At 39.3% G+C, this 25,483-nt stretch overlaps 1 protein-coding gene across 2 annotated transcripts in view; it reads left to right on the top strand.

Annotated features, from left to right (window-relative positions):
- The window catches only part of mctp2a (multiple C2 domains, transmembrane 2a), a 41,194-nt gene extending 16,321 nt beyond the window's left edge, over window positions 1-24,873 (top strand). For both annotated transcript variants that reach the window (XM_055040623.1, XM_055040618.1), the window contains exons 18-23: window positions 12,798-12,917; window positions 14,180-14,221; window positions 19,603-19,712; window positions 20,014-20,123; window positions 21,189-21,286; window positions 24,025-24,873. In XM_055040623.1, the coding sequence (XP_054896598.1) occupies window positions 12,798-12,917; window positions 14,180-14,221; window positions 19,603-19,712; window positions 20,014-20,123; window positions 21,189-21,286; window positions 24,025-24,084 (540 nt within the window). In that variant the 3' untranslated portion in view covers window positions 24,085-24,873. The remainder of the gene's footprint in view (window positions 1-12,797; window positions 12,918-14,179; window positions 14,222-19,602; window positions 19,713-20,013; window positions 20,124-21,188; window positions 21,287-24,024) is intronic.
- Window positions 24,874-25,483: the final 610 nt, after the last annotated feature.

Here is a 25,483-nt window from a genome sequence, read left to right as displayed (position 1 = left end):
ATCAGTTAGTGTTAACATTGCTATGTTTGGGCTAGCATTTTTTTTCACTTGTTTAAAACTAAAATTGCCTTTTTACAAGCGACATGTTTCTTCTGTTGGAAAAATTTTCTGGAGAGTCCTGAGTTAAAACAAGTGTTTCTGAAAATGTCAATTTGAGAAAAAATTTCCCATGTACACTAGGCCTTAAGCTGCTGACCACATGCTCTACTGCAGATAGTTAAGATTCAAATTAACCATAGAATGCAAAATTGTTCTCTTACTTTCAAAAGAGCAGAATGGGAAGAGGGAATAATATTTTTATTCCCTCTTCCTTTATAACTCAAAACTAGTTATAAATTCAGCAGGTGTTTTCTGTTTTAGCAAAGATTTCAGTTAAAATATTTATAACAATAAATGAACCACTTCATGTTCTTTTAAGATTTTTAATGGCATGCAAGAAAAACTGCTCGAGTGTCTGATAATTTCTCTGACTGTATTTAGTGCAGAGTAACACAACCCCACTGTCTCTCATCTGTTGCTGTGCCCTACCATTTAGCTGGCTAAGTAAAGTCCTTCACTAATAATGTTTTTCGTTTGCGAATAAAAAAATAAGTGTGGCTGTCTGAAATATATGTGGATGTAAAAATAACAAACAAAAAAACATGACCACTTGTGATGTGGACCCTAAATGAGTACACTCTTATTAATGTAATACTTTCTTAAAAAATCAGTTTAGAAGCTTTTATTGTCACCTCTTTTAAGAAGTTACTACACACAGAACTAAATAATTTGATATTCTGATACTTGGTTACTACAACTAAATTTTAGGGGGAGGTATTGCATGTTTTTGCCATATATCAACTTAACAATAGTTGCTATTATTTTATGTTAACCTTTTATATCATTGTATCCACAGTGTTGCTTTTCTGTTTTGAATAAAAGCTATTTTATGCATTTATTTTAAAACACTTATTAGCATTAACAGTATAAATGCAAATGAATTGCTTAAACTGTGATACGGTGAAACCAGGCTATTGTTACTATATGAGTGAACTCAGTTCAGTAATATTCCCAGACTGGTCCATACTGCTTAACTATAAACTGCAGTTAAAATGCCGAAAAAGCCAATGAGAGAGGAGTCAGAGTATGGCTTTGTCTGTGATGAGGAGAGCTTTAAGTACTCAAAGTGTCAAAGGTGGTTGGTGAGAGTTGCCCAGATTGAATCTGCTTCAGTTATTCATCAGCCACTCATCGACAGACTAAAAGTTCACTGTGTGAAAAGTTCTTTGACAATTATTTATCATATCCTTGACTAGCAATTGGCATAATAAAAGATGCAAATCGCATGTAAATATTGCAACAGAACGTATGCTGCCAGCCAAGAGAAGGCAAGGGCAGCAATGAGGTGTTGTATGACAATTATTACAAGCCCGGTGCCATGCCACTTTTTCATAGTCGTGCCCCTGCCCACTCCTAGGGCGTCAACCATGTAGTCTCTTCTCCTCCTCCGAGTCATCATTTCCAATTAGGATAGTGTTTTGGAGCCGTCTAAAGCAGCATGCCACCGTGCGCTCTAATGAAAGCGGCTCCCACTCCTATCTTTACATCTTTAGGCAGTGGTAATAAGGTAACTGATTCAGACATTGACAGATGGCCTCTGCTTGCCTCTCAGATGTGCGTAATTATGCCACCAGTGTCTGCTCTTTTCCACAGTGGCAGGCAGGCAGCGCGGGGCTCCTCGGAGCAGCAAATGCTGCAGTGGTGGGTCTAGCTTTAATATACATTACAATACATTATTAATCATGCAGACTGGCCAATCCTACTTTTCTGTTCTATTGACACACACACGCACCCGCACATATATATATATATATATATATATATATATATATATATATATATATATATATATATATATATATATATATATTATATATATTGCTGTTTTGTTTTTTTCCCTCTTGTTCTCACTGGTACTGTGGGATGCTTAGTGCTTTACCAGGAACAAAGCCATTATTTCACTCTGTCCCAGAGACCAATCTCCTGACCTCATCACAGCATGTATAGAACAGTGCTACCCTGTTTATGCTGATTCTTGTGTGCATTATGAAATTGTTGTTAGGACGTAAGGCATTTGAATTTTCCATACAGGATCACCGCCGTGGTTTATCTTCAGTGAAGGGTTTTACATTGAAATGTGAGGATGTTTTTTTATGTGAGGCAACAAATAAAAATCATATAGCTTGATGTTTTATGCCTCTATTATGTGCTTTTGTTTATCTGTGAAAATATTTGCTGTTTGTGAGTGCAGGGGGTCACTTGACTTAACTTTTTAAAGTTGCATTAAGTTTTTTGCTCGTGAGTTACAGTTCTAAAATGGTATCTCTAATTAGCGAATATAATAAAAAAAACAATAAAGAAAACAATAAAAAAAACATTTAACCAAAGTTCTCGCACATTTTTGTAAACATTTTCATCAGTGAATCCAAATGCAAACAATAAATGGTCCATGTTTTTTCTTCTTTTTTACTTCTCTTCCCCTTGTTTATGCCACAGTAATGAGCTGAAGAGCTACACTTTTCAAGGGTTTTGACAACAGCATGTTTCCTTCTTTGTGAGAGAGAAAATGTGACAGCTAAAACTCTACATAAAATAACCACCTTTTAGATGTGCTTTTCGCTAAGACTGAGCGAGATAAATGTGCTATACATCAGCAGTGACTGCAGAATGGGGTCACCCAGAGTTCTCTGCTGCACACTGTCTTGCTGCCTGTAGATGGTGCTACAGCACTTCTGAAAACACCAAACTTGAGCCCAATAAAGAGATCAGGTCAGTTACTTCTCCCTAACAGCAGCCATTTGTGGGAACAACTTTGGAATGAAATCCTCCATTATGTGCACTACAGGAGACACATGTTTCTTCTTCCTTACCCCCCCCTAAAAAGATGAAGAACGCCTAAAAAAAGTGAGTATTAGCCAGCCAAATTAATCTGCCTCAGAACTTGAACAATTTGCCTCAGAACTTGAACAATTTTGATTTTGATGAAGTGAAAAGTGGCTTAAGAAAACAAGATCATTTGCACTTAAAAGCTGATCTTGAGATTTGCTGTCGTTCGACTGCTTCAAGTATTTAGTCAAAATTAATATTTTAGCATATTTGGTACTTTATCTGTCAAGAGTTACACTAAAAAGAAACCTGTACACCTCCTGTGAGTGTTTCTTTTTGACACTGCCAGGTAGCAAGTGGTTTAGACATCATTTGACAGCCTGTGAAATGCTGATTGCCTCACATCACACACTGTAAAGATGGCATTTGATGAATGTTTGATGCGGCGCAGCTGTAAACACGCCTGGCAGCTGCAGCGGTGCTGAAAGACTTGCCGTCTCTCCAGATGAGGGCAGGACAGGGTCAGATCAGGCTGCAGAGGTCTCAGGAGACCACCTGTGTGGAGTCAGCTGCGGTCGGCTCTATTAGGCAGAACACCGGCCCAGGCCGAGATCAAGGCCATAATCGGAGTTGTCATAATTGTCCTTGTTAACACTGCCCATGAAATTGAGATATTTTGTAAGAGTTGGATCTGTGTCTTTGTTACTTGCTGCATTGCAGTATGGCTGAGCCTTTTAGTGAGCACGGCTCGTCTGTGAATTGTCTCGATGTTTCTGCTTTGCATCTGTTTTCTTTCTGTTTGTAAAAAGTTTGAAGGCCTTCGAGTAGTGGGTTTCTTCAGTCCCTGGGGGGCTATGCTCTCCTTTGTCATGGTAGTAGCACTTTTTAACAGGCTCTGCAGTGCGAGTGTGTCTACGAGGGAGGAAAAAATGATGCAGAATTGCTTGTATGTTTCTTCTTCTAGTCAGAAATCTATGAATTATTTAATGAGAATATGTAAAACCCCTCAAGATTTCCTCTTGATTTAAAACAGTATTATTGTCAAGCTTTCCTCAAATAAATGTAAGTTGAAAACTCCGGAGGCTGGCTGAATACAGTGCATATCTGGGGGACATTTCACCCTATTAGTGGTATTAATAAATAACTGACACAATTTGACAACTAGAAATGCACTGACGAGGTTTGTTGGCCATTTGTAGCTGATACCAATTTCCAAATTTCTTAAAGATCTAAATTAACTATACATGTTTTTTTTTCTTTCTTAGGAAGAATAAAATATAGGATAAAAGATGTGCTATAGGTATTGTAGGGATATAGTGGTTTTAAAACCGACAGAAAATAATGGGATAACAATATCTAAATGCTTCAATATATATATATATATGCCTGAACAAAATACAAAGCAAAATGGATGAAAGCGCATATTGATTTCTGGATGCTTTTAGAGGCCATAGTTTTCAAAAAATAATAAATGAAAAGTCAAGTCTTTGAGTATTTTGCAGAACCAAGTTGGTGAACTCTCATGGTAACTTTAAGAAAAAGTACAAAACTTTGACCATTTCTACACAAGGATTTAAAACAAAACACCTGAACAAAATGAGAATGTGTCAGTTATCCCTGTCTCTGCTAAAAATGAACATGGTCACAATTACTGTAATAACAGTGCTATTAATAATACTTATTTTACTTTTAGTTTAAAGCAGGAAATATCTACACTGAAGCAAAGTTTTATACCTCCTAAATTTAGAAGTAGTTTTTATTATGAATATTGTGCAGAATATTACATGTTTTTGGCATTCTCTTCATAGAATAACAGAGGGAGGATAAGCTGATATTAGCTGGCCACTTAGTCACTTGTAGCTTAGCAACTGCAATTTTAGAACACTGATGAATAGCACTACAAACATTTCCACGCAGCCAAATTCATCTTTTTTTGCAAGCAAAGGTAATATGTTGTAACTTTCTTTCAACCCGCTGACAGGCGGTATACAACAAAATTTTGAAGTGATGGAGTATGGCCGCACTACAGCAGGAGAGCAAGAAAAAACTTTGTCTCCCCAATGCTAGGTTTGAGATTTTATTGTAAAGGAATTTAAACCACATGAACATATGATTTGATTTTGAGACCATAACATAAAACCTTTGTATACCTTAAGCAATCAACTCATAAGCTTTTATTTTTACTTCCTCACAATATGTAGGTTATTTCATATTTATTTGATAGTGCTTTTAAACACTGTAAATTTGCTTGTGGTGTAATATAACCAAAACTTAAAAAAAAAAAAAAGAAAAAAGAAGTAAATGTGTGGCTTTTTTATCTCTTATATCTTGTTTTGTATTTGGCTTGTTTGAAGCCCGCTTGAAGTGTGCTCTGTGTTTGACCTCCGTGTGTGGGCCGTATTACAATGTCTGTCTTTAACATACTCACCACCTTCCTGCTCACAGAGGACACCTCTCTTTGTGCAGCTGAGGCAGCGACCTGTCCACTTCCATGTGCGCGTGTGTGTGGTGTGGCTGTTTCAAGGCCCGTCTTGGCCCCAACGCGTTAGCGTGTGTGAGCTGAGCTGACAGGGAGAGTCCATGCCACTCCCCCAAACCCCCAACTCCCACTTCTCCGCCACCTCCCTCTGCCCTACTCCCCACCTCCTCAGGGGAAAAGGCGCACATGGCAGATCTGTCACCCAGGAGGTCGCTCAGTGTTAACGCTCCCGACACGGATTAAACACTAGTGGCCAGTGCCGGAGTGCGGGGTCAGTGTAGCCACCACTGACAGGCACCACGGGGGCCCGTTCCGACTGCCCTGCTTCAGCCTCGCACTACTGGTGCTCCTGATGTGTCAGACAGTCAGGGAGACAACAACCAGAACTGGGTCTGTGAGCAAATGCTAATGCTGTGCCTTGCGCAGCTGCTCCTCCTCAGTCCTTCAATAAAGAGCTATCAGTGCTGGTCTGGACTGTGTGGGAGCACTTTGAAGCTGTGGAATTTGCCTGTCATTTTGCTGCAAGTAATCTTTTGTTTTGCAACTTAAAAAAATAGCTTATATAAAGTCTAAGATTTTATAGATCACCCTTTGAAAATACACATTTATGATATAGAAAACTACTCATGGAGTATTTGCATTTGTATGTGTTAGCAAGTCGTTATTCTTCTTAAACATGACAAAATAGTAATTGCATCACACTTTCAAACAACCTTGCTGAAGTGTCTGTTTCCAGTGAAGTGAAGGTTCTCTCTTTCACCCGCTCTCCCTCTTTCTGTTCTTCCCTTTCAGTTGATAAGACATGAGCTGAGCGTATGTGAAATATTTATTCAGCGTTAGCTCAGAGCACTGCGACTGCCCACACACACAGGCAGGCATACACACACATGCTCTCTGTACCTGCCCCGGAGAGAAATCTTATCTGCGCTTCCTCTGACTCCGACACCCCCTGAAAGCCTGTCCCCCCACACTGGCCCGAGCTCAACACAAATTACATGTCTCATTGCTCTGCATTTACAGCTACTTTAAAGCCTGCCGCTTCTGTCCCCAGCATCAACCCTCTCATGCAGACTCAGTTTCAGCTCAAACAGAAAATAAAAGCATGATTTCAGCCTCCCCTGATGCCTTTTAAGACTGTTATTTTTAAAGCCTAACAAATATAGTTTCCGGTTTAGAACCACGAAGACAAACTAATATGGAAACAGAGCAGTCCTCCAATCATGATTATTATTAGCATTACGACTAAAATATTTTACCATGCTGTTCCTCCAGTTTAAAGTTGATTTAATGAAATGTCAGAGTGAACAATATTTTTTGACTCCCAGAACCACAAAGTAATGCAGTGCTACACTTGTTTCACCTCCGTCACCTCCTCTCCCTCACTCATATTGTCTTGCACACTGCTGCTTAACTTGCTTAAATGTGATAATTTAGAAACTAAAGAGCATTGATCATTAAAAAAACATTTACCTGCAAGCTGAGTGAGTCATAAACTGTCACATTACACTCCCAGTGGTAATTTTGAAGATCAAAAAAAAAAAAAATGTAATATTTTCTGCAGCAAGAATTACTATTTTTAGGAAATGTTTATTGTATGTCTTTGCCTAAAGGAAATGAAAAACACAAATACATAGCTTTAGCTGTAAAAAAGAACCTTTCAGTTTTATAGCCAAAGGATTAACCATGTGTTTTCCATTTTAAATGACAGCAATTACATCATTACACATATTTTTGTTTAACATTTTTATGCTAATTCTTTGAATCTGTGGCATTTTTAGTCAAATTTAAAATGACAATAGATAAATGCCTTGGATTCAAAACCACAAACAAAAGGCCCATGGTTCTTGATAGTTAAAGTCTATTCAGTGAGGGTGACTGGAGTTTTCTCCAGCTGTGTATAGTAAAGACTCGCTCACCCACCGCACTTGTGGCTCCACAATGTTAGTCAGTTGGGTGAAAGAAGACTCACATATTTTTTTTTTCTCTCTTACAAGAAAGACAATTCTGAATGTTTGGAGATGTTTTTCAAAGAAATAACATAAAGTCATGGCATAAAAATTTAAAAGGTGCTTCTGATCCACTTTAAAGAGGCAATACTCTTTGAAAAAGGCATTGGAAAAGCTACTGTTAAACCCAAATTGTCGCCTTTGTGTTTTGAATATCCATTTTTGGAATTTAATTTTGTGCTAACCTTTACTAGTCAAATTATAACTCCTACTACTAAGCAAATTATAATATGTTGAATTTTCAAAATATTCATTGTAAAAGGTCCTACATTGTTTTAATGGAGTGCTTATTAATATATGTGCACTCCGTTTTTATTTTTTCTGTCTCTTCCTCACACACTCACAAAAACAACCACACACATTGAGACACAAACCCTGCAGCCTTTAGTCAGTCTTAAACTCTTTCAGTTCGCGTTCACGTAATCTGGCAACCGTCCACAGCCCCCATGACTGACCCTCATAATGCTGGCTGGCACTCTTCTCGCTTTGTTTAGCTTTCCAAGTCAAGTGCAACAGAAGAGAAACAGTGAGGACAGAGAGCCAAGATTAAATCTTTTGTTTTTGGTTGGTACATAGTTAAAAAATAAGAGTATTTGTTTTTATATACCACACAAAAACAAAGTGGAATTTTCTTCTAACACATATTGTTATGAATGTAGACCTATGTGCCACGGCATTACACTTCTTTGGCTCGTCAACAACCTTATTTGTGTTGTGCTGATGTGATGCATGTTTTTATAGCTCGCCGACTATAGTGTAAAATGAGAATGCTTGGCATCTCTGTAGTCTGGCAGTCGGTGCTTTCAGTTCGAAGATCGGGGCCACCCCTTGTTAATCAATTTACAGAATAGTGGAAATTTTTATGGAAGGTGTCTCTGTCCCTTTGTTACCGCTACGATCCCTTTTCCCCTCTCCTGGGAGCGTGTGGGTGGTGGGAGCTGCCATGCTTGCTCAGCTTTAAGTTATTTTATTCACACTTTTAATCGCTGAGTGCTTTATTATTAGGTACCGGATTCTGCTGGCCAGGGGATCTGCATGAGAAGGCGCAGGACGCATTTAGTGGAATCATATTAATGGCGCCATAAAACAAACCTGTCAGGCCGTTCTTAACCCCTCCTGGCAGAGACGCTCTGCCCGAGGTCGGCCCCTTCTCTGAGCGCTTACAGGTGGCTAAGGAGAGTGCATCTCCATCATCTCCTCCACCGTGTGTTAATAGTTTTATTAATTCATTCTCCTTTTTTTTCCTTACCCCCTAGGCACCCTTTGCATAATCATACAGACATTTTTCAGCTAAATGGTGTTTGCCAAGGGAGGTTTCCTACATTAGAAACGCTCCTCCCAGACACACATACCAACACTTCAATTATAAGTGCTTGTTAGCTAATGCGCACTGTAAACTAAAATACTTGGATGCATCATTAGTATTACCCATTTTACTTTTTTTGTTATCTTACATCGTAATTCAGTACAAGAAGTGAAACTTCTATTACAGATAATGTCATATTTTAGATGTTTATTTCTGATCAATTTTATGGAACACACAAACTAATGACTTTTATAAAAATATAATATTATTTAAGACGAATTTCACAAACCCATGTTCATGTCATGGAAGTGGTCAGATTATGACTCTGTTGAGATGTTAGGGAAGCCCAGGTTGCTCTAATATCAGCCTTCAGGAGGTGTCAATGTACATCATTGTTGACTCTGGTGTCTCTCGTGACATACTCCAGAGATTTTTCATGAAATTTAGATCAAGGCAGTTTGCTGGGCAAATAGAAACAGAGAAATTTAGATTTTTCTTTTGGTGTTATGATTAATTGAGATGCACCTTATTGCATTCTTGGATGATCAGACAGCAGTTTACACTTGAAGAACTCAACCTGATGTGTTAAATTTGTTGACAAATAAAGATGCATCTTTTCTAACATGGAAATGATAGAAAAGAATATTATACTTGTGTTGCCCTGCGACACACTGGCGTCTGGTCCAGGGTGTACCCCACCTCACGCCCGAAATGTTCCTGGATATAGGCACCAGTACCCCTCCCAAACGCACTAGAAAAAGGGTGTAAGGAAATGGATGGATGGATGGATAATATAAAGCATATATATCCTGACTATACTGGTTCAACATACCATGAGGGAGGGATTGAGAAGATATTTCTGACATCTTTGGTCTATTCCCTCCATTTGGGCTCTCAGTTTAGACATAAAGCATTGTATTTCTGTGGGCTTTCATCTTCTCCACTGAGCCAGAACACGGTGAGTAGAAATTTGCATTAGTGGGCGATTATGAATACCTGTGACAGATTCTATCTGCTGGCTCCCTGGGCAGAAATGAATTGGCTCCCTCTGTTGACTTGCACAGGAAGACAGAGACCAAGCAATTAGACTTTAGTGGTTAATGTAGCAGCTTTTGCGGGAAGGGCAAGGAGGTTCAGCGTTCCTGCTGGGCTCATGTCAGTTTCCAGGCACACTTCCCCCCTTTGTCTTTTTGCTTTTTTTTATATAAGAATGCTGGGAATATGACAAGCTACCTGTCCACGAGCCAGCAGAATTCCTCTGGGGTGAGGATAGCGTCGTTTTAGAATGCCTCATGGGAACTGAGGTGACAACACATGACGTAAGTTATTCATAACACAGAGGAGACGTAGTGCAGCTATCTCTGCACATCATGCATATTCATTGTTTACCTTCTTCGTCCCTCACCAGCTCTAGTTATTTGCTATATACGTAATTCAAATGAGATCCTATTAGCTAAACATATTGTTCATATTGTCCACTTTCTTGCATAGTGGTAATCCCACTGTGTAACTGTCTGATGTTGGGTTCACCAAACGTTTCCCAGGTTACACTCTGGGATAATAAGCAGTACAGTGGTAAAGCCTAGGGCAGTGGGCCACGGTGTTGTCTGTATTACATTTCCCTGGTGTCTGCTTGAACCTAAGCCTGGTCTGGCAGTAGGTAGAGTGGCCCCCAGAGCAAAATGCATGAACTCTACGTTGTTGCTATGACAGGAGCCGTCTGCCGTTTACAGGCCTGCTGCTGAAAGCCCGAAGGCCTCAGAGCTTCTCGTCCCGTTTAAAGCTTAACTCAGACATATTGTTTCAACTCTCGACCCTCAAGCTCTTTCAACCTGGACTATCCACTGTCAGCTCACTGTACCTGGTATATATTTTAAACAACTCATCCGATTATTTTAATTGACTAATGTCTCCCTAAAATCTGCACTTGATGGCCAATCAATAACTTTTTGCTCAAAGTAACGTTTCGATGAAACTTTGTGTTCATAATTAAACTTTAACAGTGTATTCACTGGGCATATCATCAATGGACAAAGGGATATCTCAATTAAATCTAACAAGAAAAAAAAATTTAATTACAGTTCACCTTATTCATAGGTTTCAGACTGGATTTAATTTAAAAAGAAATTGCACACATCCAAAATTTTATAAGTAAGAAAAGTAAATCTGATGCATCATTAACAAGTGTTAAGTTGATCATTTTATTGCTATGAAACAGAAAAATTAGGCCTAAATATCAGAACTGCTAAAACTTTAATATTAAATGGTGCTTTTAGCTATACTTCAAATTGGTACTTTGATGTAAAACCTTAGTATGTTTGTTACTGAGCTGCAAAGTGAACAACAATTAAACCTCTTTTACTTTAATTAAGGCCTCATGTTGTTCATTAGACTCCAGCTGGTATGACTTACTTAGGCTAAATGGCATTAAAAGAAGCCCCAGCACTTTTCAGTTGTTTGCGTGACAACATAACATGAGCCATGGCTAAGTCACCTAAATCAGTTGCAAGTGCTTTAAGGAAATATGGTCGCACTCTGGGGCTGGCTAATGATGCTGAAGTTGACTATGATCTTGCTGCCTCCTCTTTCTAGTTCATAATCAAAACTCAACTATGAAACACTACTTCACGCAATTTTATATGTTGAATTGTCCTTCTGGAAGTAGAAATACAAAAAATGCCAATTACTGAATGTAACCGTTTCAGTTTTGTTTTTTAAAGATCTTGGGTTCACCAAACGTTTCTGAACGGTTACTGAATGTAACCGTTTCAGTTTTGTTTTTTAAAGGAAAAAAAAAACTTACTTGATATTCTATGAAATTTATTGCTTGGCTTCCCCTTGTCTTGAGGAGCAGGTTAGAATACATCTTCTTTTAAAAATGTAGAACTTAGAGAAATCAAATCTGGACTGAGCAGCGAGAGCGTGGGTCCTTGGAAATACAATTTTTGTTTTGTTAACTCAAAAAAATGGAAATAACTTTTCATGTTGTCTTAGTGTCACAATCTCTTAAATTGTCTTATCTTTTGAGCTGAATTATCTTCACTCTTCCATTACTGATGGCTATAATCATGTAATAAGCTTCTTAGATCAAATTAGCTTTGGCTAATAGATTGGAAGAAATATGATTTCTTTGTTTTTATTTGTTTGGTTTTATTTTTTTATGCTGATTACCTATGCTGCAATTATTGTTTGGAAAATATAAGTGGACTCTTAAGTGGCACCCACAGGATTAGTTGGAGGAAAAGCTGAATATCTAATGATTATGGGCATCTTCAAACTTGTCTAACTCAGGGAAGTTTAATGACCAATTCTTGCAAAAGATGTGATGATTATATTAAATGTATGAGAAACTGAGAAGGAAAATGCCTGGTAAATAAAGTTGACCATATGTTGGAGGTGTTGGCACTTCTTCACACTATAATAGCTTTAAAATTTGCCTTGCTGTGGGGGACTTTTTTAGTTCATCCCCATCAACCTGCTAGTGTGATGCCCCCCTCACACATTCCTGATCATTTCAGTTAGAGACAGACTCATTAGGCTGTCAGTAAATGGGTTTAAATGCAGCCGTCCAATTAGCGCTCTGCTGTGAAATGCAGTGGGTGTTGTGCAATGTGCTTAGCACCACTCCTTTTACAGAATTATAAAGGATTACTCATTCAGCGTGAGCCATCTTATTTCTACCAGGGGTCTTGACTTTTCTCAGTATCATTGCCACGGAGGGGGTAATGGTTGCACATGCTTCCCCAGTTGCCATATGCGCTTTGTCAGAGAGTATCACTGCCTCTGAATCTAAGAGGATTTGATGTTCAAGTTAAAATGACAGCATCGTGCCTATCCATGTCGTACTTTCTTTCCAGCAGTAGGGCACGCTGCCAGCTCTGTGCTAAAGCAAATAGGATTTCAAGATATTAAAAAGTTGAATGCCTCTTACTTTCAGACTACCAAGAGTAAAATCTGTTGCCACTGGCAATAAATCTTAGAGGATTTAGAGCCCTGTAATGCTCTTCATGAGATTTACAACGTGGTTATATCAGTTCCGTATTATGATGTTTTTTTGAGGGAACAGGTTTTGTTGAAAGCTTGGTGAGTGTTGTGCAGCATGACGTGCTTTGCTTTAAACTGTCATCTCCTTTCTCCTCAGATCTTCCTGGTGACTGTGTGGCATTGGGAGCTCTTCATGCTTCCCCTCTTCCTACTGCTGCTCATCGGCTGGAACTACATCCAACTCTCCAGGGAAAAGGCCAACTCTAACCAAGACCTGGTGAGTGATGATGAATCTTCAGTATGTAGCCATATAGAAGCTTGTTTTTCCAGTGCATATCAACTCCATACATTATTCAGTCTGCATTCAGCATATATATTACGTGAGTCTTCCTGCTATGTCTGGAGTGACATTTGTGCCATTAAGACAAAATGAATGATCATCAACAAATAATAGTCTACATTTTAGAGTGTAGCAAACTTTAATTACATTTCTGTTTTAGTTCCTTCATCTTTAGGAACTATGAGAGAATAAACTGGAATAGTGAACTTTTTGGAAAAATGATGTAGATTTTAGTTTGACAGATTTATTGACATGTCTGAAGTAAATATGTGTTAGGAACTAAATAAAAACAGTGCTAAAGAAAAGAAGTGAGCTAAAGTCAGTTTTAATGGACTGAATAGTGACCCTACTGCACTTAGGCAGCAATAGATAACATTGTAATGGCATAGTTGTAATGGCAAAGTATGCAACTCCAATCTTACTAAGATTTATATAGCAATTTATCTAGTAAAGAGGGGGAAGCCATCAAAAGAAAAAAACATGAGTCTGTGTTAATCTTTACATTTACTAATCCGGGCCTTCTCTTTTTATCACCATAGCCTTTTCACCTCCTATCATTTTGGGAATGATACTTTCGCTACACGTCTATTGAGTTTAATGCTGTTCACACAACTGACTGGCCTCAATTTCACCATCCAGTAGGCCTTCTTCACTGACCAGACATAGGCCAAGCCCACTCCCACACCCTCCCCAAAGTCAAACTCATGGCCCACTCGCTGTGACTGCTGGATGAGATGCCATCTCTGGGAAATGTCCAGACTCACCCTTATATCCAGCTCTGAGACTGTGTCACCCCACTTAGACCCTACGGCCAGCAATGTCACCGCTCTGCACCGGGGCAATGTCACAGTGTGCAGCACAGCAGGGTTGGGGATGACTTGATATAAAGTGATCTAGGCAACAACATCTAAATTAAATGTTTTTTTTCTTCCTCTTTCGTCTTTCTGTTTTTCTGTGTGCCTATGTTGTGGAGAAAAGAGATTGCTTTTGGTGTGACATTGCTCTTGCGAGGAAGGCCCTTCTTCACCTTTCCTTTTGTGTGAGGTCACCCCTGTGATGCAGTCTCTATGGAAACAAGCCTCTCCCAATAGGGGTGAATGTGCTCAAAGAAAATTTCATTACTAGGTGTTTGTTAAAAATGCTCCAGTGCCCACGTCTCATTCGTTGGAAATCACCTCATACCCTTTATTTTCTCGTAGGTGAACATGGCCATGGGTGACGACGAAGAGGAAGACGAAAAGGTAGTGCATTTTGTCTAACTCTAAAATTTTCAAATGTATTTGGTTGAATTTTCTCACATTGGTATCTCCACTATAAATATAATTAAAGTTCCTTAACTTGTCACCACAAGATTTTGAAAGAAAATATACACAATAGTTCTTTATGAACATCAATGATAAATTCAAACACATAACAAGAGCATGATTGTGGTCACCCTTCAGTTAGTCAGAATTTTACAAGATGAACTGACACAAAGTTGGTCAAAATTGTGAACTGGAAGGAAGTGGTGCACTGTTTTACAAATCGACCTTAAATGTATTGCAGCTTTTGCATACAACATTTATACTCTGATACCCCCAAATAAAATTCAGTTGCACTGAGGTAGATGCAATCCAAATGGGTAAACGGATCCACTTGTGTGTTATTTATTCACTATGTAAACCCAGCTGTTCTGTGGAGTCCTCAGAAGTTTATTGAAAAGCTTTAGGGAACGAACAGGATTACATCAAGGAACCCAGTTGGCGGGGTAGGGGTACAGTTGTGGTGAAGGTAGGAGTGTTTCAAGTTTTGTCCAGTCTAACATCTGACAAAGGGAAAGGATTACATAATAAGGAAGCAAGCCATGGTGGGCAATATTTAGGGAGGCAGCCAAGAAGTCCTTGAAACTTTGGAAGAGTTGCAGAGATCCACATCTTAGGTTGGAGAATCAGTTAACAGAATAATTATTAATTGTACACTTGCAAACTCTGACCTTTACAGAACAGAGGCAAAAAGAAAGCGAAATAAAAGCTGCAGGCTTGCTTGCAGTTTGCAGCATGTTTTGTAGGAGGTACAGCAAACCTGTACAACTAAGCATGTGCTCTGGTGCAGAGGTTCTCCACATAGGGAATCAACCCTAAAGATGCAGCCATACATACACTGACATGGTTTAGATCAAAGCATATTCATGTGACCCAGTCAAAGTAAATTCAATTCAGTTTATGTATATAGAGCCAGTTTACAACAAATGTCATCTCAAGGAACTTTACAAGAAAGATAATTTCAATTCAGTCACACATACATTGCAATTGATTCTAGTTATCAAACAGTGTGCGCAATTAATTATTCAAAGTAAATTAAAAAGTCCAAACATAATACAATTAAGAGCCACTTTTAAGACTTACAACGGTTTCAGACTATGGAAAGGTGGTAGAGACATATCTTAACAGACTTGGATTCAGTATTTCCAGCAAAGGTAACAAGTAAGTTATTCTAGCAAGTTTTTATAGGACATATTAACAAAAATGGGGATCCAACAGTGACTAATACTTTTCCCCTCTTGATTTTGACTCCAACTCTCTAGTGTCTCTTGAAAAACAAAACAGGAAATCTTTAAGTAGCCTGAAAATTATACTTCCCACAGCACACAACATTCAATTATACTCATCCCGCTGTTTTTGCTAAAGAATGGGCAGGGGGAGTGAACAGGACTTCGCATTATTGTTTTATGGCAATGAAGTGTGGAACTAACACTGAGCCTCCAAGCGTTGACCCCTTGTTCTGTGTGTCTAGGCCCTGGATTCATATCCATAATGCGTTCAATATATTCTACTGCAGATGACCAGAGGCTACAGAAGAGCCAGATTCCTTTAAAAAGACAATAAAAAAAAAAACAAAACAAAGGCATATCCACCAAATCCTGTCTGAAAGGAATGAGCTAATTTGTAGATGAAACTTGTGTGATATGTCTGTGCGGTGCAAAGCCACACTTTCTATCTGCAAAAAGAAAACTGGTGCTTAAGCAAACAGCAGGGACAAGAAAATGCAGGGTTTTATGAATATTAAATAGGCAAGGATTACCTTGATTCACGGAATTTAATATCATGCTTCCACATACCTTGAAACTTCAGTACATAGTAGAGGATCTGTTTTTTTTCACATGTAAGAAATGGCAGTGTGTTTGCTTCCTGGGTTTCCTTGTGCCACATGTTTGCAAACTCAACCCTTGCCTCTTAAAGCTTTTTGAAAGCTTTTCCATGAGCCATCTAAGCCCTTTCACACTTCCTGGAAATGAAATATCTTCTTTCATTTACTAATTAAGCACTCACCAGTGTTTGTTTTAAGCTGTCAGCTTTAATTTAAAGTGGCTTATTTGAAATTCTTGTTATGGTCTTGCTGTCACTTGAATGTGATATCATTCAGAGTGATCAAACAGTGTAGCTTTACACGGCCTATCAAAGTCTTCTTAAAAAATATTTGGGGTTAAAGAGTGATCAGCGTTAAATTTGATGACTTCAAAGCCTTGCGTTCCTTTCCTAGTTTCTCCTCCAGCATATGAATAAAGGTTTTTTCCTCTGAAAAGGTTATGATTACCACTCAAATATGTTTCTACCCCCCCTTGAGGAGGGAAATATGTAAACCTCTGCTGGAGCAGTAAGCTTGTGAAGGCATGACGTTAAAGAGAGACGAAAGCCACGGCGCTGTTGCAGCAGAATAATGCAGAACAGATTTTCTGCCTGTGAACAAATCTGTCCTCAGGGAAGGAGACAGCTTACAGATTATGTGTGGGCAAAGTGACTTCCCTTTGGCCTCGGGTATAAATTGAGCAGATAGACGATATTTAATCATAACATAAAGAAACAGAGAACCAAAACAAGTCCATAGATCTCCAGCTGAAATTAGCAGAGGAGATGAAATGACCGCTTTTTGTTGCCCTCCGGCTGCTGGTGCTGGTCTGAGTTTGAGTCCTTCTCAGAGCTTTTGCCTGTGGGAGTTAAGGGGGTGGACGAGGGCTGGGATTGTGGCCATGGGGGGTGCCAGTCTGGGCTTTAGGGTTGCATCTCTCAACGAACACCGCGGTCACCACTCTGTCTCCTTGAAAGCAGTTGTGAGACATGCTGCCCATAATCTGTGGCGTGCATCGTGGGAGCAGCAACACGCTAAAACCTTACTGCAGCATAAACGCTTTGGTTTATTTTAGCTCCAGGAGATAAATCACTCTGAACACAGGTGTTTTTCACTCGTATTTTCATCTGAAAGAGTCACAAGATAAATATTCAGTCTGAGAATTCAAATTTGGCATAGTTCATTCTAATTAAAATTATGCTAAATGAGCTTTTATTTCCTGCCTTTGATAACGGCACACATGTCTGCAGGACCGTATTTACCTTTCTGCAGGAGATCAAATTGGTTCTCCATTACTGCACCTTAAAAGGAAGCTTTTACAATTTATCTGAAATGAGAATGTGATTTCGCTCAGGTTTTTTAATCAGGTGAAATTTCGAGCTTATTTAGTCCATCCCCAGTTTACTCATCCTTTTCTATTTAAGCAGGAGATCTCATGTATTTTTTGTTTGGTTCTGAACTCAGTAACATACATTAAAGAAAAGAAGGAACAAAGACTACCATTTAATGATCAATGTAGGAAGGGCTTAAATTTTTGTACGGTAGTACTTGATTTGGGGAATCGTAACGCAGGTGTTGCTGGACGAATGTTTCAAAGTAGATCTACTTTAAACAGTTGGGTTTTTTTTGTTATAATTAGAGAATAATTTGCTTTTCTTTTGCCAAAGTTGTATTTCAAGCTGGATTTAAAAATTGCCTAGAAAAGGTGTTTTTGCACCTTGCACCTTTCCATATTTTGTCACACTACCACCACAAACTTGAACACTTTGAACTGAGGCTAGCTCAATAGTAAGTGGAGTTTAATTGTGATGTGGGAGGAGAAGTTTACATAGTTTATTTTCCCTTTCTTTTAGGGTTTGTCTTCACCATGTTTGTCTAGAAACAAACATGATGACAATGACTTTCACTCTTTAGCAAAGGCCAGATATATAGATACTAAAGATTAATAGCTGTCAAGTCAACAGCTTCTCCTGTCTTATTCATGGATCTTTGCAGTTCCTCAAGAGTTATCATGAGCATCTTGGTTGCTTTTCCTGGCCTGCAAGTTTAAGTAGACAGTTGAGTTTTGGTAGCTTTGCAGCTGTGCCATACTGATTTTATTTCCATGTGATGTCAGTTAAATTGCCTTTAATTAAAGTATTGTACTTGCAATTCACACAGGGATCACACATATTTTTTGGGTGCATCAAACACATCAGACTAACAACATTTTTCAGCCTTGCAGAAGAGCTCAGAAAATAACTTTACCTCTTGTTTCAGAGTAGAGAGCAAAGCAAGATGATGCAGCAACACAGTCTGTATTTCAACATGATGAGACCAGGAGATGTTAATCTGGAAGAAAACATATTTGTGATGTTTTTTTTTTCCTTTTTTGGACAGCACTGAGGCTTTAGTGTCTGTCCAGATCAGAGCCCAGCGGGGGAGGTTCCGCTAGTGTGGGAATTGCTCTCTTCCTGCACCGTTCGTGGAGCAGAGTGGGCCCAGCAGTGGGGAATCTCTCAGTGCTGGCAGGCAGTGTGTTCCCAGGGGCTGCCTCGTGAAGCTCTGATAAAGGCATTCTGTCTGGGCCCTGTCAGTGCACACAGGCTGCGGCTTCAGCTGACTTGTAACACAAACATAGACATCCTCAAGCCTCCTGTTAGGGTCCATTCGAGCGCCCTCCCCAGCACTCTCATCCCTCCCCTCTTACTCTTCTTCTCCCACTCTTCTCCCTGTCATCATTCTTGTCATTATTTCCTCCTTTTGATGTGAGGATTCTCAGCTCTCTTTAGCTTGAGTTCCTCGTGTTATCTCACACTCCCCTGCCCTGGAACGCTTCATAGTTGACGTTATTCCCCAGCTTGATGTGACTGTGTTTATTACATTTGGACAAAGACCCTAAAAAATAAATAAAATAAAATAAATAATACAGATTCAAAATACTTGTTTTATCAGTGCTTTTAAAGAAAAAAATGATCATGTGCATAAAGCATTCTTAAAGAATAATAAGTGTATATCTAACTGCACAAAGCAGACTGGAGTGTTTTTCTCACGCTGAGGGAATGTTGGCTAAGGTTAGATAGGCAGACCTGACATATTTGTTAAAACATGTTCCATCTTGCTCCTGTGCAGGCTGCTGGAATGAAAACGCTCCGAAGTTGTGAGGCCCCTACTCTCCTTGCCTTAGTCATCTAGTCTGCCTGATTGCAGATGGCCATTTTGTGTACTTTTCATCTTACCCTGGAGTCTTGATTATGCTGCACTTGTGCAACAGCTCCATTGTGCACAGCTAACAAAAGCTGAAATCTTACATCGCATCCAGGATAACAGCTCCTGAGCGCCTAGTCTGTCTCATCTTCAAAAACATAGTCTAAAGATGTACAGTGTTTGCTCATTATGCACCATTCAATAGATAAATTACACATGATAGCAATGGCAGGGCTAAGCTGGTCTTTGTCTACTCTGCCCAACATTTGACATGCAATGCACCTCACCAGGGTCTGTGCATTTTTTATTTTTTTTGTCTGTTATTTTTTAGGAACCTGGAAAAAAGGGTTTGATGGATAAAATACATATGGTGCAGGAAGTGGTGCTGGTGGTCCAGAATGTTTTGGAGGAAATCGCCAACATCGGGGAGCGAGTCAAGAAGTAATGACCACAAATACGGAGCAATTTCTTTGATGAGTCATGTTCACCTGAATAAATTAGAACATTATAGAAGAAACCTTCATTTATTTCAGTGATTAAAATCATATATATATATATATATATATATATATATATATATATATATATATATATATATATATATATATATATATATATATATATATATATATATAGCTCCAACTCATGTATTCATTATGCACAAAGTGGTAGATTTCAAATGTTCTATTCATCTTGATGATTATGGCTCACAATTAATGAAAACTGAAAATTTATTTTACAGCATCTTCAATTGGTCTGTGCCATTCATGTCATTCTTGGCTTGCCTGGTGCTGTTTGTGACTGCATCACTGTTGTATTTAATCCCACTACGATATATTGTTCTGGTGTGGGGTAAGTTTTTTTTTTTTTTTGTGTGTGTGTGTGTGTGTTTTGTTTTGTTTATGCTTTTATGTTACTTTTTAGAAATCACACACTTTAATTAAAAAAATTATTAATAATATTAAGAAAAAGTGGACCAATTCAATATTGCAATCACTGTATCCTAAGAAGATTTTAAATTTGACCAGGATTAACTTTTTCTGTTTGTTTCCAACTGGAAATCTGATTCATGCAGTGCCGTAATTTAGGAACTCTGCCATGTCTACACCTCTGCAGATGCACATAGATCAGACAGTTGCAGAGGTTCACTCTTCTCAGTGTGGGCTGATGCAGCAAAGCCCAGCAGAGGCATGACCAAGGGTTTGTGTGAAAACAAAGCCAAGGCAGAGAAGAGCAAGCCGTATATAATACATTATGTCCTTGGGCAGTGTGTAAGCTCCTAGTCTAGCCTCTCATTATCTGCTGTAGTTATACAGCAACACACTGTTGTCTCAGTGGTCAGGCAGTAACACTGCCCTCACCAGGCTCTCCTCCTCCAGCTGTATAAGCCCACAACCACAGTACTTCCACATTGCCTTCAACACAATCAATATATATATAAAAAAAACATATCAAACACAAAACTCACAATCTGAGACTCTCCTCTGTCTCCCCAGTTAACCCCCATCTCTGTGGTTGCAAGGCAAGTCTTTCAAGTTACTTGCACATATTTAAGTCCTTAGGTTCTTTGTCTGCATGCTAAGGTGCTCACAGAACTGAACTGTGAATTTAATGGTCCCATTACAAGGCCCTGGAGATATTCTCCTCTCTGCAGCCATCTGTAAAGTAAATACAGATACACAAGAAGTTTGGAAATTGTAGCAAAAATGCAAGACAAGTTGCTAAGTTTTTGCAAGTCAAACTTTTATTGATGACATATTTAGTTGTTTTCATCTGCATTTAATTTCATTGATTTGAAACAGCTCAGCATCTTAGGATATAATTATTAAAACCCTAGTGGGTATAACTATGTAAAAGAACACTGCTTGTTATGACACCGTTATTTATTAATGTGTTTATTTGTGCTTACTTTCACAGGCATTAACAAATTTACCATGAAACTGCGCAACCCATATTGTATTGACAGTAATGAAATACTGGATTTCCTCCAGAGGGTGCCTTCTGATATTCAGAAGGTAAGGGTCCAATTTTACATACAGATAGGGATGGAATTCCCTGAAGATGTCTGCATTATTTGCTGTACCACAATTCCCAAGTGTTGCAGAAATATATCCTCTGGCTTTGTTTGATTATTAATGGACTCTCGCCTTTAAAGCAGCTCTGGCCCAATTATTCCTCAGTGTGCAACTCCCCATCCTCAGTCACCGCCGTGCCTGAACGAGGAGGCACTCAGATCTCTCCTCGGCTATCTGGCTGCAGCCTCGTCCGTTATTAGCAATTTTGCGTGTTTGATTGAAGCAGCGAAAACCCGGCGATTGGCCGAGTGCAGGCAGGCAGAGGCAGTTCCTGACAACTCCGACTGTTGTGTCAGCCCAGAAACTCTGACGTGGCCTCAGTCACTTCAGGGTGGTGGAGTCAATTAATATATTCGTGAGCCCCGGTCGTCTTGGTGGGTGTCATATGTGATTACATATTAGCCACGGCTGATATGTCATTTGCATTTACATCTCGGATCCGAGAAGAGCTGTCAGGTTTGTTATAAGTGTCGCCGAGGCTGCTTGCCGTCCACTGACTGAGGATTTTCCGCAGGCAGGAAATGAAGTGCCAACACAATGCCTTCATCTCGCAGGTAGCTCACCAGAGCAAGAAATCCTGACAGTCTGAATCTGGCAAGGCACTCTCACCTTGCTCTGTTTCTCAGCTGCACACTTGATGTCCTCCTGCAGCAAGCCGGCGCTGACTCCTCTGTGATGTTGGAGGAAGCCTGTGTTGTTTGAGATTTGGCTGACTGAGTTGGCAAAACAAGGTGGCGAATGCATTTTGATTCGGAATCCTTTGTATGTCCCCTTCCCCCGTTGGGATGTGGCGTTTGAGCTTTGAAAATGATTCGCTTTCAAATCCCATGGAAACAATACTTTTTAGCCCGGTTTAAAAGAGAAACTACATCTTGAAAATGGCTCCAATCATAAAAAACAAAGCACCCTTAAGATTCATCATACGTGTGTTTCATTACGTCCTGTGAAAAATAATCTTAACATCATATACACAGGAGATCCAAACAATACACCACGTTTTTTTTGTTTTGTTTTTGTTGACTTAGAACTTCAGTCTTCAGATAGGTGTGGACACAAAACAGCAAAAAGATGGAAAATTGACTCCTGTCTTTCTTGCAAATGTGACTTGGCAATTAGTGCCTTTGCACATCTACAAAGTGTGCCTCAAACGGGGACTTCTGACAATGCCGTGTCTGTCTGGAAATAAGAAGCATCTGTCAGTTCTGAGGACAGTTTCATGTGCTGATGCAGGAGGCAGTCACTTTGTTCCCACATTCCATCTCTCATTCTAATAATGGAGAGCGGCTAATTAGCATAGAGTTCTTACCTTTTTTATTTAACAGATTCACTGTATTGTTTGAGCTCGGAAAGTGAACTTCAAAAGCTGGTTTTCAAATTCTGACGGCCTCTTTTTCCTGTTAAACAATGTGATTTGTCTTCTTTGGATTGTGGTTGCAATTAGGACAAGGAAAATAATGCTTACTTTTCCCGTGTCAAAAGTTAAGGAAAAATAGTATGGTACATTCTGAAATAGTTGATCTAATAAGTGAAACTTGATATTAATTCCAATTCTACATATGTCAGTAGCAGAAAGAGAAGAGAAAAAAATAATTTGGGGTCAATTCAGTCCTTTACCAATTTGTAAACTTATTTTGTACCCAATTGTTGACCCTCCATCCCAACTTTCTCCTATTTTGAACCTGTAATCCCCGCATTTCACATAAGCTTTGATTGTTTGGTATTTTTAATTTTGTGAAAAATTAAGGAGATGGTTGTGAACATGCTGAAATCTTAGAAAACTTTCAATTAAGTTTTATGCATACTATTTTATTGTAGATTTTGTGTCACACTCTGTTTTGATCAATGGTGGCTCTTATGCTGCATGGGCCATTTGGCTGGCACAGCATTTACTTCTGAGCAGAAAGAATCCAAAAGCTGCATCAGATTTGCAATAAAGTATCTTGATAATTCAATTACCTTTGAGAAATAAGCAAAAGTGAAGGACTTTGGAAGGTGTACCAGAGCTCATCTGGTGTTCAACAAGCAGCATTTTAGAAGAAAACAAAACATCACACCAACTACTAAGCATCGTGGTGACGGTAATAGTCCAGAGCTGTTGTACGTTTTCCAGGCTTGAACTGTTGGAAGAGAAAGTCCTAAGGGAAAATGTCTGACTAATGCATGACAGTGAGCTGAGGCTCATTTGGATTATGCAGTGAGTCCAGTAGAAGGCCAAAACCAGAGACCCTAAATGACCTGCAGCCCTGATTTCAGCCTGAGAAATAAACTGCAGAGACTTACAAAGTCTTGAAGAAAGTTAGATGTAGACAGCTGCCAACTTTTCATCAGAATCAACAGCAACCATGAACAAAGTTTTTCTTAGTAGACATAAGTGTGATTATGCAGGTTTCCCTTCCCTCACTGGCCTGGCAGGTCATCTCAACATTTGAAGGCTGTTTCTAATATTGGGATTCTGGTGCAGAGTGAGGAGGGGGGATACACTGGTATAGAACCCTTGACTTCTCAAATCCTTCCTCCCTGTGATTAATCCCCTCTGCTCCAGTGTTTAAAAAATGATTCATTACAGGCGAGCTTGCCTCGCTTTGCTCTGCACCAGCTCTCCTCAGGGGAGCCATTACCGTGCGCTCCACTGAGCTCGGATTACCTGCCTCTGACCAAACTCCTGTTTGTTTTTACAGGTGCAGTACAGTGTGCTGAGAGCACCCACTGGACAGAACCAGCCACGCAAGAAGAAGTAAGCTCAATGGACACGCTGGATGAAAGGCTGGTCTTCCTTTCTCTGTTCCTGTCTTTTCTCTTTTTTTTCTTTTCTTTTTTTTAATGCGTAACGTTGCAGTCCACCTGACAACAATGCTCCAGTGCCAGCTGAATCCATGACCCCGCATACCCGGCCACACCACCCCAACGTTGCCCCCTGCTGCCGAGGGGCAGCCAGCCGCTCTCTGCCTTGTGTGTTTGCCACCCCCCTGACAGGGGCTGTGAACTGCAGCAGCTAGGAGGGCAGCACATGGTGCTGTCAATCACAAGCTTGGAGGTAAAGAAAAAGGGAGCTCTGCAAGGCTCAAGCTTCATCTTTGAAAATAATTTAGAACAGGAATGAAAGACATCGGGGTTGGTTTGTTTTTTTTTTCTTTTTTCTTATTTTGTGTAACTGAAAAACTTGCCTCAAGATAAAGACAATACAACCTTAACAAGTGACTGCAATATTTTTATTTAGTTTTTTTATCCTTCATCAGTTAATGTAATGAAATGCTATATTTTACAATCACAGAAAATCAGTTTTAGTTCAAGAAGGAATACTGAGTTTTAGAGTACAATCTGTGGTATGGTTTCTACATGTATAATTTAATGGTGCCACTTTTCCTAACTCTATGTTAGAAACAAACATGTATTTATGTTCTGAATGTATATTAATTCTAATTACTTGCACTTGAGTTTCTCTGATGATTTATGTTAACTTCACATGAAAGTATCAGGTTTTTCACTATCAAATGGATAATTTGAATAAAGAATCTTGATCAAATTGAGCTTTTGTTTTTCTTGTGTTTTTTTTCCTCCAATAACTCCATCCCAACAAGGATGGATTACACCACTTCTTTACGTGAATACACAGTAAACACATCTGATTACACAACACAGCCATTGAAACTGAGCTCACACGCCGACCACCGCTGTGCCTTGGTTACCGAGCTCACATCAAAGCCGTGTGGCTCCAGTGTGGTTCCTAATGCATCGCTTTGTTGCCTTCTCACAATAACAGGGTCCAGATGAGAGAGAAGAGCTCATCTCACAGAGAGTACTCTCTCTCTCTCTCTCTCTCCATCCTCAGCACTTAGTGCTTTATATTTCCACTAAAATCACCTGGCCTGGTCTAATGGTTACACATAGACACAGATGTGTTCGGTTTTTCCATCAGTCTTCCCGCAATGGTTTTCCAGAGTGTGACGGATGCAGTCTGTCGGGGTTTTCTTGCATGTATAACGAACGTTTAAAAATGTTCAGCCACTTCTTGACATTCACATTTTTGGAGAATAGTTGGAAGCAAAATTTAATTGTTCTGACATTCAGCAGCCAAAGTCTATTTAACTAGGTAAAGTGCATGCAGCCCAATCTGTAAAAACAAATGTACTTAAAATT

The sequence above is a fragment of the Poeciliopsis prolifica genome, unplaced genomic scaffold (genome assembly GCF_027474105.1).
Source record: "Poeciliopsis prolifica strain line A6 unplaced genomic scaffold, Auburn_PproV2 SCAFFOLD001, whole genome shotgun sequence".
Lineage (NCBI taxonomy): Eukaryota > Metazoa > Chordata > Actinopteri > Cyprinodontiformes > Poeciliidae > Poeciliopsis > Poeciliopsis prolifica.
This window is presented reverse-complemented; position numbering and strand designations above follow the sequence as displayed.